Source organism: Leptonychotes weddellii, chromosome 10, assembly GCF_054177405.1.
Source record: "Leptonychotes weddellii isolate Sample4059 chromosome 10, ASM5417740v2, whole genome shotgun sequence".
Classification (NCBI taxonomy): domain Eukaryota; kingdom Metazoa; phylum Chordata; class Mammalia; order Carnivora; family Phocidae; genus Leptonychotes; species Leptonychotes weddellii.
Genome location: NC_138378.1, coordinates 30,461,857 through 30,478,278, shown reverse-complemented (window position 1 = coordinate 30,478,278; position 16,422 = coordinate 30,461,857). Strand labels below are relative to the sequence as shown.

Genomic DNA, 16,422 nt, shown 5'->3' with positions numbered 1-16,422 from the left:
CATATATTACTTATAAGTATACTTATTATATTTATATTTTTTAATGAAAGAAGAAACCTAATCACATTATAAAAATTTTGGACGAGAGAAGGCAACAATTTTCGGCCATACATTCACCCTTTGAACCAAACCACTGTTGGTATTTGTTTATAATTACTTCTAGTTTGTTTTTCATTTGTTTGTATAACTTGGTTTTCTTTAAATACTCCACTTGTATTTTTTTGAACATTGTTATTGCGATGTAACCTTACTGAAATACAATGCAACCATTTAAAGTGTACAATTGGACAGTGTTTAGTACATTCACAGAGTTGTGCAACCGTCATCCCAATCTAAATTAGGACATTTTTATCACCCCCCAAAGAAACCACGTACCCATTAGCAGTCACTTTCTATTTTCCCCACCCCATTCCCATGCACCCTGCCCAAGGCAACCACTAATCTACTTTCTGTCTCCATAGATTTGCCTATCCCAAACATTTCATATAAATGGAATCATACAATAGGTGGCCTTTTATGTTCTGGCACTTTTCATTTAGCATGATTTTGAGTTTCATCCATGTTGTAACGTGTATTAGTACTTCATTCCTCAGTCTGTATTTTTAAGGAATATGTATGTCATAAGATTTAATAGTTGTATAAAATTCTAGGGAGTAGTAGTATTATAATTGATTTAACCATTACCCAACTGTTGGACAGACGTATTTAAAGAGCTATCATTCAGATAGTTCTACAAAGAACATCTCCATTTTTTCCTAGTATTTTGAATTACTTTCCGGGAATGAATTCTCAGAAAGGAAATTACTGAATTAAAGAATATGAATACTTTTATAGTCTCCTGCATTTCTCCAAATTATTTCTCATCTTTGATTGCCTAGAGTAATGTATGAAGGACCAGATTTCAATGCATATCCAACCAGCTTTGGGCCCCAGCTTTTCAATATGTTTTTCTTTTTGAACTGGTATACTCATACGTTTGTTTTTTAGTTGCATTTATTCTTTTCATAGTCTCCTTTCAAGTAGGAATTTCTACTCTCATTCCTTATGTCCGAGACTTTTCCACTATCTTCTCTCCCTTCTTTAAACAATACATTGCTTTCTTTATATCTTTGTGAGAAAGCTATTTCCCTGGCCCCAGAGTATAAATAAGGCTTTCTAATTCTGTACTACACTTGCATATATCCTCTGAAAAGGATCTGCCTGCACTGAGCAAAAGAATCACTTACTGTTTCTTAGAAGTGAAGTCACAGATTGCCTTTCATACATTATCCGTTTAACTTTTACGATCGTTGATGCCATCAAAAATAAGTGCACTATAAATAGCAAGCAACACCAAGACTTTAAATTCTTGATTTATTTGAGGACAAGCTTCAGATTCAAACAGGCTTGCGTTTGAATCCTAACTTCTTAGCTTTACAAACTGTGTCACCTTGGGAGAAATCACTTAAAGCCTCTGCGCATTGGCTTGCTGATAAGTAAAGTGAGGGTGATAAGCCTCATTCCACAGCCTGTTGTGAGGACCCAGGGAGAAAAGGTAAAGGATCCATCCATCTCATGATGAGCATATATTTTTAAATCAACTCAGGTTTCTTACAGTGCTGATGCCTCTGTCCTCACTCATGTTAAACCTTTCCTCTTAGACTCTTACTAATAACAACAAGAGCTACCATTAAATGAGCATTCCAGACACTCATGCTATAAACATTCTCTAAGGAAAACTTCTCCACCAATACAGATTATAAAATGGAGGCTCAGAGATATCAACCAATTTGCCCAAGGTCACAAAGAAGAGAATCTAAGAAACCCCAGGAAAATTTACCTGACTATCTAGTTACATGGCAGTAACTCTCATGTAGCTAATGACCTTAACCACCAAAGATCAAAGCCCTCAAAATAACTGCAAATAGATATCATAAAGAAAGTAGCTGTTAGGGCGCCTGGGTGGCTCAGTTGGTTAAGTGACTGCCTTCGGCTCAGGTCATGATCCTGGAGTCCCTGGATCGAGTCCCGCATCGGGCTTCCTGCTCGGCGGGGAGTCTGCTTTGTCCTCAGACCCTATCCTCTCTCAGGTGTTCTCTCTCTCTCATTCTCTCTCTCTCAAATAAATAAATAAAATCTTTAAAAAAAAAAAAAAGAAAGTAGCTGTTAAGTGTGAATAAAAAGGAGCTAGATTTTGTTGATTTCATAAATTTGGCCCTATTGTATCAGCTAAATGCAAAACATTAGAGCCATTATTAACTTCTCTTTCTCTAGTATCTTGATTTGTCAGCAATCCAGTCTAAAATTTATCCAGAATATAACCACATCTCAGCACATCTCTATCATCTTGCCCCCCAAAACCTCTGCAATTAACTGCTTTTGTAGATTTCATCAACGTTCCCACATATTCACTACCCCTTCCTGTGAGATGTTGACAATTGACATGGCCATGACCTTTGTTTTGGCCATTGAAATGTGTATGAAAATGACATACTGAACACAGTCTTTAAAGAGCCGCCATGTGATTCTGCCATTTCTCTTTCCCCTCTGCCGGGAACCCAGTGATATCACAGATTGGGCTGTTCTTTCCATATGGCATATAGACAGTATCAATCAGAGCAATAGCCAACATCTAACCTGAATGAGTAATAAACCTTTGTGGCTCTAAACCACTGAAATTCGGAGGGGTAGGGGAGCTCCTGTTACTGCAGCAAAACCTAGCAGAGGCTTCTACGTTTCCTCCTATATTACATACCGCAGCCAGAGTGATTGCTCTTAAACATGAGTCAGATGGTTTCACTCCTTTAGAGTAAACCGTTCATTGGACTTCCATTTCACAGAAATCCAAATCCTTTATTAGATCTGGCACCTGTTATCTCTAAATTCATCACCTTTTCTTCTCCCATTGCTCACCCAGATATAGTCTATTGATCTTTTCTTGCTTTTCCTCAAATATGTCAAGCACAATTTCATTTCTGTTCATCTCTTTCATTTCTTCGTTCATCTTTGTTACTTCTGTTAGGAATTCTCTTACCTGAAAGCAAGACTCACTTCCTTAATTTTGCGGGTGGTGGTCTCTGCTCAAATGTCATGTCACCCAAGTCTTTTTCCCACCACCCTACTGAAAAGAGCATACCTTAGCCCCCTTTTCCTTCAATACTTACTTGTGTTGCCTTAAACAGCATGTCTCCATGTGCCATAGTGTATGTTTATGTTGGTCTATCTCTTCCCCACTAGAATATAAGCTTCTTGGAGATAAACACTCAGTTTTCTCCATGACTCTGTCCCTAGGGCTTTGAAAGTGCTAAGGAATATTCTAGACATTCACTAAATATTTTCTTTTTTTTTGTTTTTTTTTTTTTAAGATTTTCTTTATTTTTTTTGAAAGAGAGAGAGAGCACAAGCAGGGGCAGCAGCAGAGGGAGAGGGAAAAGCAGGCTACCCGCAGAGCAGGGAGCCTGATGCAGCGCTTGATCACAGGACCCTGATATCATGAACTGAGCCAAAGATAGATGCTTAACCGAGTGAGCCACCCAGGCGCCCCAACCCTGATTAAATATTTTCAAATAAATGAATGAACTCAACATTCTTAACAGAAGGGAAACTTTATTTTTATAGTTGTATTCCAACTTAGTCTTCTATTGACTATTTCAGAGGTCAGCACACATTCCACAAAGGGCCAGAGAGTAGGTATTTTAGATTTTGCTGGCTATATGGTTTTTATGGCAATTATTCGACTTTGCCTTTGTAGACCCAAAGAAGCCACAGATAATATGTAAACATGTGGATGTGCCTATGTTCCAACCAAACTTAGTTCATAAAAACAGGTGGCGGGCTGAATGAGGCCTGTGGAAGGTAGTCAGTCAAACCCTGGGCTAGTTTGATCAGTGGCTTAAGCAAAGCTTAAAACTCAATTGTAACCACAGGCAAATGTTATTTTGCATTAAAGAAGTTTAAATATTGGTTCCATACTCAATAGCCCAGTTAACTTTAACAATTTCATGGCCAAAATTTCCAATCAAGGTTGAGTGTTGCATTAAAGAAAAGATCTTTTTTTTTTTAATTAAAAAAAAATTTTTTTAAAAGATTTTATTTATTCATTTGAGAGAGAGAGAGCACAAGCAGCGGGGAGCGGCAGGCAGAGGGAGAAGGGGAAGCAGGCTCCCTGCTGAGCAAGGAGCCTGACCCAGGGCTCGATCTCAGGACCCCAGGATCATGACCCAAAAGGAAGGCAGACACCCAACCGACTGACCCACCCAGGCTCCCCTAAAGAAAAAAATCTTTCAAACATAAAAGTATATAAAAGTGTAATTAGTCTTTGATAACTTTTCTGAGGATGATTGTTGTCTGCAGCTATTTGAGAGGTACCACAACTGCCTTTATTAAAGAAGGTTGACTGTAGACCTACCCCATGAGCATTTGGGCCAATGAGAGTCAGGCCTGAAAGTGAGAGACAAACCTAACCCCTCTCCCTTAGAAAGTGGGTGTTTTGCCTCCAGTCAAAGGGCTCTCTCTCTTTATCTCTGGCAAATGAAATGTGAGTGTTTTTCTGGACCTGCTCTCAGACTTGTAGGGAGTTTGTGCCTTCCTCCATCTTCCTAGCTCCCTGCCTCTGGTTCTTTCTTCCCACAGCTGGGATGCTGGTGCAGCCTGAACAGCAGCTGGGCTCTGGAAACCCTGGGCCTTCCTGGCTGGGTCTCCTACTTCTCCCCTCTTCCTGCCTCTGGCATTCTGGTCTTCTGCACTTGACTTAGGACACCCTTCTCAGCTTCCACTGGGCCTCTGACCAAGGCTGGGCTGTGTTTAGTTTGGGCTCCGGGTTTCTTCCTAGAAGTGGATCCCAGGGGTTGTGTGTAGAGGGCTCCTATAGCCTCTACCACGGCAGCCTTACAATTGACTTAATTCAAACCCCTCCGCCCCATCCTGACTTCATAACAATTCTTTGCATATGGAATACCACAACCATTACATCTACAGAAACAAAGCTAAAGTGTGGCTTTAAAAATTTCAATATCATATCAATAGCTAACATGTGCAGAGCGTTCACTGCATGCCAAACCTTGTTCTAAGCAATGTCTGTGTATTAAGTAGGATCTCTGAATGCTTACAACAACCCTAGAAGGTAAGCACTATTATCATTTCCATCGTGCTCCTATGAAAGATGCTAGGTCTGGTAACGGAGTTTCTCCAAGCTCTTGCAGGCAGTCCATGGGAGAGTTGGTATCAAAACCCTAGCATCAGCTCCAGAAATGCATTCTTAACTTCTACAGTCTCTTTTCTCTTTTCCTCCCATCCTCTCCCCCTTCCCACTGTCCATCTCTCCCCACCCCACCATAACTTCAGTCACTGGCACAGGAAACCTTTTTGAATCTTCAAAACCAAAGAAAGCACTTACTAGATTTCATCTAGTAACTGTAGTCAGGAGCAACCTGAACAATTCAGAAGTTCTTCTATAGAACTTTCATTTTTTAATGGCATTGGAATGCTTTGCATGGTGTGCATGATCATCAAGGATGAGAAAACCTGTTAGAAGTTTTAAGTTTGGTTCTTACATTTGAGCTATCATTAGTGGACACTGTATTGAAAGTACCTTACTGCTCAATTGCTCCTTATTAAGCCAAAACTGTTTTTCAGGGACTCCTAACACTGGATTCAATAATCTATAAACCATATGGCTCAATTACTAACCTCCAGTGGGAAAAACTGCTCCTGAAATCCTTTAGCCCTGATAGACAACAGCAGGATGTATTTGGATATCCATTTTATGTGGCCATTTATGTAGCTGTTAAATTGCATCCTAAATTATTATTTTTCTCAGAGCTTTACTTTCAGAAATGCTCGATTTAACCACATACTCAAATTTACTATATTTTCATCATTGATTTTATCACATTACCCACTTTTCCATCTTATACAATTGCTGGTAACAAAGGCTCTGCCTGAGGAGAGAAAAAAGAGCAATTTGGGGTGGAATAGGCTGGGGGTGGTGGTGTCCAGTGTGGGGAGGAAGGAGACTGAATGGGAGCAGAGAGAATGAAAACCAAGTCGCGAATGACTATGTCATAACCATCAGAAAGGCTAAGGCTATGAGGCAAAGAAACAGAACAGCAGATATACGAGATAAATAATAAATAAATCCAGAGTGCAAAATAAAAAGTCCTCCATAAAGACACCGAATTACAGCATGTCCCCTTTCTCAGAACATAACCTTTTATTTTGGCCCATATAATAAATAGGCAGTAAATGCCAATAGGAGCTTTCACTTTTGCGGATATGTCGCACAGAAGCTTTTCAAATTACATAGATTGAGAGCAGATAAACGGTGTGACATAAAAATGATGAACTTTTGTAATCAGTTTATTTTGCTGTTACTGTATGTGCAGTGGCTATAGAATACAGCCTATTTGCACCATGAAGGTCAGCTCCAAATACATGGGATAGCCCAAACTGGCAAACGTTCAGAGAATATTTTCACTGCCCACCAATATATCATATGTGGAATTTGACACATGAAAATGGAGAAAGACAAAATTCATATATCTGATGGACAGAGGCAAGAAAGACTAAAATTAAAAGCTATGCTGTAATTTGTCTATTTGCTAGGGATGGGACGAGTCATTAAAACACACACACACACATACACACACACATTTATTGAGCACCTACTGTATGCCAGATTCTTTTCGAAGTGCTTGGGACAGATCAGGGAACAAAACAAAGATCTCTATCTTTGTGGTGCTTACATGCTAGTAGAAGAACAGAAGGAGAGAGACAATAAACAAGAAACATAATAATTAAGTAAATTAACAGAGTGGCAGGAGGTGATAAGGTGCCATTTGGTAAACAGAAAAAATAAAGTGGTGCTAGGGAGTGTATCGGGAGTGTGGGAGTGTGGGAGTGGGTGTGATGGCTCGTTATGGTACTAAATAGAGTGGTCCCAGTAGGCCTCCTTGAGAAGGTGGCATTTGAGAAAGACTTCAAGAAGGTAAGAGGTGAGCCATGCAGATACCTGGGGGAAGAACATTCCAAGCAGAGCCTCATAACCTGTGCAAAGGCCGTGAGGTGGGACCTGCCTAGCACGGTCAAGGAACAGCAGAGCTGGGGTGCCTGGGTGACTCAGTTGGTTAAGCATCTGCCTTCAACTCAGGTCATGATCTCAGGGTTCTGGGATCAAGCCCCACATCAGGCTCCCTGCTCAGCAGGGAGTCTGCTTCTTCCTCTCCCTCTGCCCCTCCCCACAGCTCATGCTTTCTCTCTCTCTCTCTCAAATAAATAAATAAAATACTTAAAAAAATTTAAAAAGGAACAGCAGAGCCCAGTGGAGTTGTAGCCAAGTGAGTGAGGGGGAAAGGGGTAACAGGGGGTGGATCACACAGGATCTTGTCCCCCATTTCTCTTCTTACCCTTTCTTCCAAATTCACATACACAGTGGTTTCTGGAAAAGCAGACTCTGTGCCGATAACCATGCAGAGCAAGCTGGGACTGTGGTGAGGCAAGGGAGGGGTCTAAGTGCAAAATGTAAAGAGACACTCATCCTTGGGTACCAACTCTGCATGTACATGACACCGAGAGCAAGTGTCTCCTTAAATTTTGCATGTGAGGTGCCGCACTAAGCTTCACCTCAGTCCTAGTCTTGATGCAGAGAATTCCTACTTTCTGTATTTGTCCACAAAACAGGTTGGCATTTCTACCATCCACAGCCATCCTAGTCTACCACCACCACCACCCACCTACATCTTTGCAAGAATAATCCATCCTGCAAATGCGCATTAGGAAGAAGCATGGCTGGACAAAGCAACCATTTGGGAGATGAGTTTCCTGCTCCCTTTGGCCACCCCCCACCCCCCACTGGCAGGCAGAGAAAGGAAGCAGTATTCTGGGCTAGATTTAGTCTTCTAGTTTCTACATCTGTCCACAAATGTGTGGATGCGGTGAAGTTATGCTTCCCCAGCCCAGGAAGAGATGTCCAATCAGCCTGCGACTCTGGGATCACAAATGTGACTGAAGAACCGATTGTATAGACAAGTGTCCAGGGAAAGTCACTCTAAGTTGACTTGGTGGCTGAGATCAAGAAGCCAATGCTCCACATAAAATAAATATGCCTTAGAATGCGCTTGGTGTTTATCTCTCCACCTACCCCTCCCTTGCCCCACCCCAGAACTCAAAGGACCTTGAGGATTACAAATTTTCAAGAATATATAATTGCAGGATGCCTGGGTGGCCCAGTCAGTTAAGCGGCTGCCTTTGGCTCAGGTCATGGTCTCTGGGTCCTGAGATTGAGCCCTGTGTCGTGCTTCCTACTCAGCAGAGGGTCTGCTTCTCTCTCTTTCTCCCTCTGCCCTTCCCCACTACTTGTTCTCTCTCTCTCTCTCAAATAAATATATAAATAAAATCTTAAAAAAAAAAAGAATATATAATTGCTCCCCATATGGACTCTGAGGGGACCATGAGCAGGGGATGGGAGGGCCCTCCTGGTACTGGGTCAATTCACAAGGCCTTCAGTCCCTTAGTGCAGTAGTGGCTCCATCAGGATGTGGTGTCTCCCTTCCCAGGATTATCTCCATCCATCAACAGCCAGATGAGCCGAAACTGCACTCTCTCCACACCAGGGTCACCTGTGCCCTACCTTTTCTCTTTTTTTTTTTTTTTTTAAGATTTTTATTTATTCATTTGAGACACAGAGATACAGAGAGAGAGAGAGAGAGAGCATGAGCAGGGAGAGAGGCAGAGGGAGAGGGAGAAGCAGGCTCCCTGCTGAGCAGGGAGCCTGATGCAGGGCTCAATCCCAGGACGCTGGGATCATGACCTGAGCTGAAGGCAGACGCTTAACCATCTGAGCCACCCAGGCGCCCCTGCCCTACCTTTTCTTAAAGAGCCCAGTGGAAAAAAAAAAAAAAAAGATCCCAGCGAGGTTAGGGGTTGGTATTTAGAGAGCTGACAAAGGACAATGGCAGGAGCTGGGAGAGAGGGGGACTATGGAAATGAAACAAAAACCCATTGATTTTTCCATTAAAGAAAACCAAAAGAACTTGAGTACTCCCTTTCAGGTATAGATATAAATGTAAGGATTTGATCGGGATTAAGGTCACCTTCATATTAAACTTTGTTGTAAAATTTAGTGAAGGGTGCTATGTATCTCTAATTACTGTGTTGTAGCCTAAGTTTAAGAAATCATGAAAAGTCAAATTCCCTAGACACAAGATAGTGAACATATTTTAAGGTGCTAATGATAGCAATTCTGAACGCATTTTTATTACTGTCAAATATGGTACCTTTGATCAGGAAATCCATTTATCTCAATTGAAATCAGCCTGTCCCTTGACAATCCTGCTTCTCTTTTGATGCTCTCTCGAGTGATAGCTGTTTATTTTCTCACATCCCAGGTGCCTTGGGGCCAAAAACTGGGGAGTGGTTTTTTTTTTTTCTCCCAATGCTATTTTTGAGTTCCTAGTTCTCATAAGGCACTCCAACCAGATTTTACCACTTCCTCTCTTGTGCCATTTACTGAGCTCCCCCTCATTCAGCAAAGACTTTGGCAAGTGCCTCACTGTCTTCTTCATCCAAAGCTTTGTCAACAATCTTGGGGACATTAATATATAATTCATCCAACATTCTGGCCTCTCAGCCAGAATGAGGCCTTGTTTTTCAATGGCCTTGTTCCTCCCTCTACCTTAGCTATCCACATACTTGGACTGTTTCCTTGGTTGCTTAGGGCAAGAGTTAGTGACCCAGAGCCAGTTCTGTCCTGAGACCCAGGTAACACAGGTAATGGGGCTCATGCCTTGGGATTTGTGCTCTAGAGGTTGTCCTCTAGCCCTTCTTTTCTGGTTTACTTCCAGACAGGTGAAAAGCCTGAGTCAGTAAAAAACACATTTCCCCTATAGCCCACATATCCTCTTCCTAGATTTTTCTCTGGGTCCCTAGAGACCCGGATTTCCCCTACCCAAATGATTCCAAGCTCCTGGGGATGGCTCTTTTCAGGGGATGTGAACATAACTTGGATATTTGGGCGTCTATGTCCATATGCATGAATGTTAGGCCCTTTACGATGTAGGATGGAGCCTTGTGTGGAAAGAGAAAAGAGATGACCAAACATATCCTCATTCCTGGCTAATAAGAATGACTGAAGCTCTTTATCAGTTACAGCTTTAATCTTACCTCCTAGATAGGATTTATTAAGATACCTAGTCACAGGATTATTTCTGCTTATTGATAGTACCCAATCTATAGCAAAACCTTACTTTCTTGAACCCTCCCCCAAATCACCTAATATAAGCCCAAATCCTGTAAGTCCTCTCTAAGGCACTTTTTCTGAAACACCACAGCTCCCTACGACATGATGCTAATTACCCACAAATATACTACTAAATTTTAGCCTCTGAAATTGCAAAAATGATTAATAGCCTATGGACTTAATTATAACCACTGGGACTTTCTACCTTAGGAGGCTTTACCCAAAAGGGTTCAGGTCTCCCTGGTTTCTTCTGTTAGCAATATTCATTCACTCTACCTTGAAGGATATTTCAGTTGTCATGGTGAACCCATGGGTGATGACTGGTTCCTCTTCAGCAGTCCGTCCCTTCCAGCAGTCCAACTCCACACAGCGACAACCAGACAGGAGCACTTGGCGATACATCTCGACAGAGGAGTTTCCAGCCAACTGGCCAGCTGTAAAACACCAACAAAATGATCCTTAGAATCCTACAAAGCAAGGAAGACATTGGTGGCTTCCTAAAAAATCTTTTCAACAATGGGAGAATAAAGAGTTCAGGAACTTGTGTAGTTGGTCTCAACCATCTGCCTCAACATACCAGAAGTTAGTGGCATAATCCCAAATCTAATTGTGGCTGCCTAACAGTAGTTTTAGGGAAGAGAAAAGTAGAAGAAAAAGAGCATTGTAGCAATAACAATAACTTATCTTTCCTAACTGCTTACCCTGCGCCAAGTATAGTTCTTCTAACTTTACATGTATTATTATTTAATCTTTGTAAAAACCTCTCTTGTGTAACTACCTTTATTTTTTAAATATTTATTTTCAGATAATGAAAATGGCAGAGAGCAGCTCATGTGCCCAAGTTTCCAAAGCTGGTAAGTGGAAGTTCCAGGATTATAACTCAAAACTCAGTCTTTTAGTCTGAGTCTTTAAGGCTATTCTGTTATAGATCAACCATACTGTCATGTTTGTCCAAGGCACAAATGCTTAGAAAAGTTAAACATTCTCTTTTCAAAAGTGGAATACATTTGTAGGAATAGATTTAAATGTAACCAAAAAAGTGATAAACATATTCTCTAATAAATATAAAGCAGGGTTAAAAAAAATTAAAGAAGACCTAAATAAATGGAAAGACAAACCATGTTCATGGAACAGAAGACAATGTTGCTAAGATAGCACTGCTGCCCAAATTTATTTGCAAGTTCAATTCCTATTGAGCTCCTAGTTGGCTTTTTAACGTAAATTAACAAGCTGATTCCAAAATTCCTACAGAAATGTAAAGGACCCCAAATGGCCAAAACAACCTTGAAAAATGAGAACAAAGTTGGAGGACGTACATTTCCCGATTTCAAAACTTAACTACAAAACTACAAGACAGTGTGTTACTGGCACAAGGACAGACATACAGATCAATGGAATAGAACTGAGAGTACAGAAATAAACCTTCACATTTATCATCAGTTGATTTACAACAAAGGTGCCAAGACAATTCATTGCAGAAAGCATCATATTTTCAACAAATGGTGCTAGGACAACTGGATAGCCACATGCAAAATAATGAAGTTCAATCCCCATTCACATCATAAACAAAAAAAAAAGTTAACCCAAAATAGATTAAGCTCCCAAATATAAGACATAAAACTATGAAACTCTTAGAAGAAAACATAGGGGTAAATCTTTGTGACCTGGATTAGGCAATGGTTTTGTAGATATGACACCAAAAACAAGCAACAGAGAAAAAAATATATAGATATACTTCCTCAAAATTTAAAACCTTTGTGAACAGAACTGAAATTCTCTAGTAAAGTGGTAAGAATTGTAATAATCAAGGCACTTGTGAAGTCTGAGGGCAGGAATGGAAGCCAAACTCTTCCTATTTCATTTAAGTAGTTATTGGAAGGTACTCACTTCTTGATAAGTTATTTTTTAAAGATTAATAATAAATAACTTTCAAGACAGGCCCACCATCAACACACAGATGGAAGTTATTGGTTTTTCACATTAAAGATTTTCTCTGATTTCTACTCTATTAAGTCTCCATCATTCTTTAAATAGTTAAAAAAATGACATACTGATGAAAACTGTCAAAATGACTTTGAAATAGACAAGGTCTGCCTGGTGGAGACATACAGGGCAAAGAAAATGGGATTAAGCCTGTTGGCTTAATTTTATTTTTATATGCATGTCACAACACCCAAACATCAGCATAACAAAAGGATGACATTCTTGAGTTTTACAGAGCCTTAGTAAATGCATGAAAGGCTGATTAAGTAGGTTTCCATAATCACTTTCCTCTGCTGAAAAAATAGGGCATTTTAAACACACAAATGTGTTTGCGAAAGAAGAAATGCTGACAAAGTAATCTAGAAAGTTCCTGATGCTAGATAATCAATTTGCCATCTATAATTGCCTCAAAGTTTGTTGTAATAAAGGTCTCTCCTGCAGTAGAAAAGGGGGAGGGGACAGTGAGAGTGAGGAGACAAGGTAGTAATTTATGTGATTTTTAAGCTTAAGGGAGGGCTACTTTAGCTAAAGGAAGTGAAAGATTCAAATAATATTTGGTTAACTCATTAAAAATCCTAGCTCCTGCAGAAAATTGTACGTTATTAAAGAGTAGAGAAGATTTTCTTGTGTACTATCTAGAAAATTGTCTAAGTGTATTACTGACTGCACTACCATCAAGGTTTCTGGAGTCTATTTCACTAATTGGTGGTTGAGCATTTCTAACTTCAGTAGGGAAGTTGCCATGGATTTATAAGCTAGATAAAGATTAATGGTAGAATGAAGTAGATAAATGCCTAATCCATCCTAGAGTTTCAGTCATACAAGATTCAAAAAATTTCTAGAAACATTTCTTTGGATTTGCATGCAATTTTTTTTAATCATTCAAAGAATAAGAGGAATTTGATGCCATTTCTGAATGTTGATCAGTTAATGTTTTTAAAGACACGGTAAGGCATGGGGTTGGGTTTATGAGATGCAAAGGAATTTGAAGAAAAAAACACTAAAAAAATGGAAGATGAGAGAGAGAGAGAGAGAGAGAGAGAGTGTGTGTCTATGTTGTGTTTATTGCCCAACACCTAAGCCCAAAAGAATCTTTCCAAAATCAACGGTTGTTCAATTTTAAAATGAATACTCTTTATTAGAAATGGAAGTCTCCCAAAGAAAGAATATTTTAAGAAAACTCACATTTACCCAAAATTGTCCTATTCCTTGGCATGTATGTTAGGTTTCCTGTGTGTTTTCCTTCATTTATGGAGGTTTTTTTTCCCAAATAGGTATTAATATTCTCCATTATTTCCTCCTTTTCTGCATAAATCCTCAAACCTAGTTTATTTTTCTTCCCTAACATTCCTAACTCCTCATTATTATATCCCACCCACCCATTATATTTCCATTGATTACTTCCAATAAATATAGCTTCTGGGGCCAGGGAATTGCCTGGGGTTGGGATTAATGATATGTCATGAGTCCCTCAACCCTTGTTATTTCTGAAACTAGTATCTGACCTCACCTCTGCCTGGCTGTGAATACCCTCTGCAGTACATTCCAAGTCCATGATTGAACTTGGGAGCCAAAGCTCCATCTCAGATTAATTCATAATACTGCCCCAAGTCATAGCTCTGCAACTGCTCACTTGACTGCATTCATTTTGGTCAGTTGCCTACATCCAATGTCTTTGTCTAAGATTACCCAAGGCATCCATGGATGGAAGAGACCAGAAAATTGAAAGTAACAACCCCTCTATTGACACAGGCTTCTGAGATATTGTCTATATTTACAGTTATCATTATGTATTGTCTTCTTTTCAACCTCCATGCAAAAAGTTTCCGGAACGTGATGCATTTGTTAATTTAGTGGCCTTCTTCAATAAACAGTAGCTCCTTCAATAAATGGAGATGGGAACTATTTCTCCTTTGCTCTCAAAGCTGTGTCAGCCATTCAGGTCACCTAATCCCACAGTTACAGTTGAGGAAACTGTCCAAAATATAAAGGATGTGTTATTCATCTTGACCGTTTCTAGGGGCATGAGTTTGACCTGACGTCTCTCCCATACTATCTGCCAACTGCCTCAGGGAGACCATGAAGTTGTCTTCAACATGGATCCAATTGCTGTAAGGCGGCTTAGGTGAGAAAGTGGGGAAGAAACTTTCAGCATATGCCTTACTGATTATAGAAGCCTCACACTAGGGCCTGTGCTCATTCCCAAACACGTCCTCTGTGGGAGGCAAAACACTGGTTCCTGGGGATGCAAAACTGACATGAGACCTATTCCTTACCCTTACCCATCTAGGCAGGTAGGTAAGTACACATAAAGGAGATGTTCTCATGCGCCAGGAGTTTAAACTCTCACCCCAACCTTGCACTTATGTTTTCCATTTCTTTCTCTTCTTTCTCTTTCTCCTCACCAATGGAATTCTGTTTAGATTCTATTTAATTAAGGTTCTGATATGCTTCAGGATCCCCTCCTCAGTCCTGGGGTAAATCTGAATTCTTCCTACTCATGCACAGGAGTTCTGTGGCCCACATTAGTGATTAATGTGGGCATTGCTGTGTGGTGTAGCTCTGGGCTATGTCTAATAGACCATAAAGGGAAGGCTACAGGGTGGGGAGGCGCTTCACTTGTACAAAGGGCCACAAGACAGGGACCAGCCCTGTGCCACGTGTGGCTCTTATTTCATAGGGAGGCAATGCTCAGGGTGCCCAAGCATCTTGCAACCATAAGGGGAGCAAAGAGACAGAAAGCGTCTGGGTCTCTGATGACATCAGTGAATTTTTGATTTAATCAACCCTCAACCACTCTGCTTCTGGACTTCTTGCTGTGATTGGTAATAAATTCCTTAACATTTAAGTCATTAAGTAACAGTATCCTATTACTTATGGCCAAAAATATTCTGGCTGTCTCAATTTATCTTCATTTTACAAATGAAGAAACTAAGGCTTAGAAGAGTTAATTTACTTAAAGGAAGATTTGAATGTGGTCTATTTGCTAAATGTGATCTCTTTCTATTCTACCACTTAACTTTCATAGGTTTGCGTGTGTTTTAAACCAAAACTAAGTTATAAAAGGGTACCTACGCTAAGGGTTAAAAGGGTCGGAGAGATGGGAAAGCGGAGAGTGACGCTCAGTCTGGGTGTACAAGGGTACAGACAAGGGTAAAACTATGCCTTGAATTATTTCTAGAACTTTTCTGCAGTCCAGAGCATATATGTGAGAAGAGGAGTTGTATAATTATTTGATACATTCAATCAGATGATTTAATTCATCAGAGGATAACAAAAATCTCAAATCTATTTTTTTTCTAAGCTGAATGAGGATGTTAATTATTCAGAGATACACTACTTTGCTTTGTCCATGAATTTGGAGCCATTATCTCCCAAATGGATTGGAATATGGGAAGATTTATGAAGAGCTGAAAAAGTATAGGATGAAATGAGTGCATACTGTTCTGTCCTGAGAGAATTTTGTTTTGAGTCATAAGGGTGGATTCCTCAAGGAAAAACAATAATTTAAAACATAATCACTACTTGATGTACTGCCAAGACTATCCAAAACCCTAGAAAAATGACCATGATAATTAAAAATCAACTCGTTCTGCACAGTTCTACATTTCTCTCAATGATCCTATTTATTTTTCCTTTTGGGCATCTTGATGGTCAACAAAGGGGCAATAATGAGTAAAGAAATAGACATAATAATAATAACACTTGCTAAATTGATTGGTTTTCATACTATTTAATTTTTATAGTTCCTTTGAATGCTCAAAAGACAACATTCCAAATATCACAATCCTCCTTATTTGAATCCAGACTAGCATTTCTCAGGAATACTAGTTCATAATGTGCTCCAGGAAAACAAGTAGGGTGGTGACAGTGGGGGAAGAGGGTTGATCATAACCTTAATGATTGTGAATCTATAAGCTTTTTCCCTATATTCAAAACATACTGCAATAGATGCCAACCTTTGTACCTAGCATTTTAAAAACTCATTTGAGTAGGGAAACTCCTTTTTCCATCAAATACCCTTTATATGAAATAACATTTCTACAGAAAAAAATTTCTACTTGTTCTGGAAATGCCTAGAAAATACAAAATCTCATTTCCTGGGTATTGATTTTAACACTTAATTGGTTTCTACTGGGTTATACATCGGTTATAACTTTATTTCATAATATCATTAATTGGCTTTGGGAAGTTTGAATTTCTATATCATCAATGTTTATATTTTA

The 16,422-nt window shown here is 39.7% G+C and overlaps 1 protein-coding gene across 1 annotated transcript in view; it reads right to left on the bottom strand.

The window, feature by feature from the left end:
- Window positions 1-16,422, bottom strand: part of PLCB1 (phospholipase C beta 1) — a 567,798-nt gene that overhangs the window by 95,525 nt on the left and 455,851 nt on the right. The window contains exon 11 of the mRNA XM_081832287.1: window positions 10,490-10,647. Within this exon, the coding sequence (XP_081688413.1) occupies window positions 10,490-10,647 (158 nt within the window). The remainder of the gene's footprint in view (window positions 1-10,489; window positions 10,648-16,422) is intronic.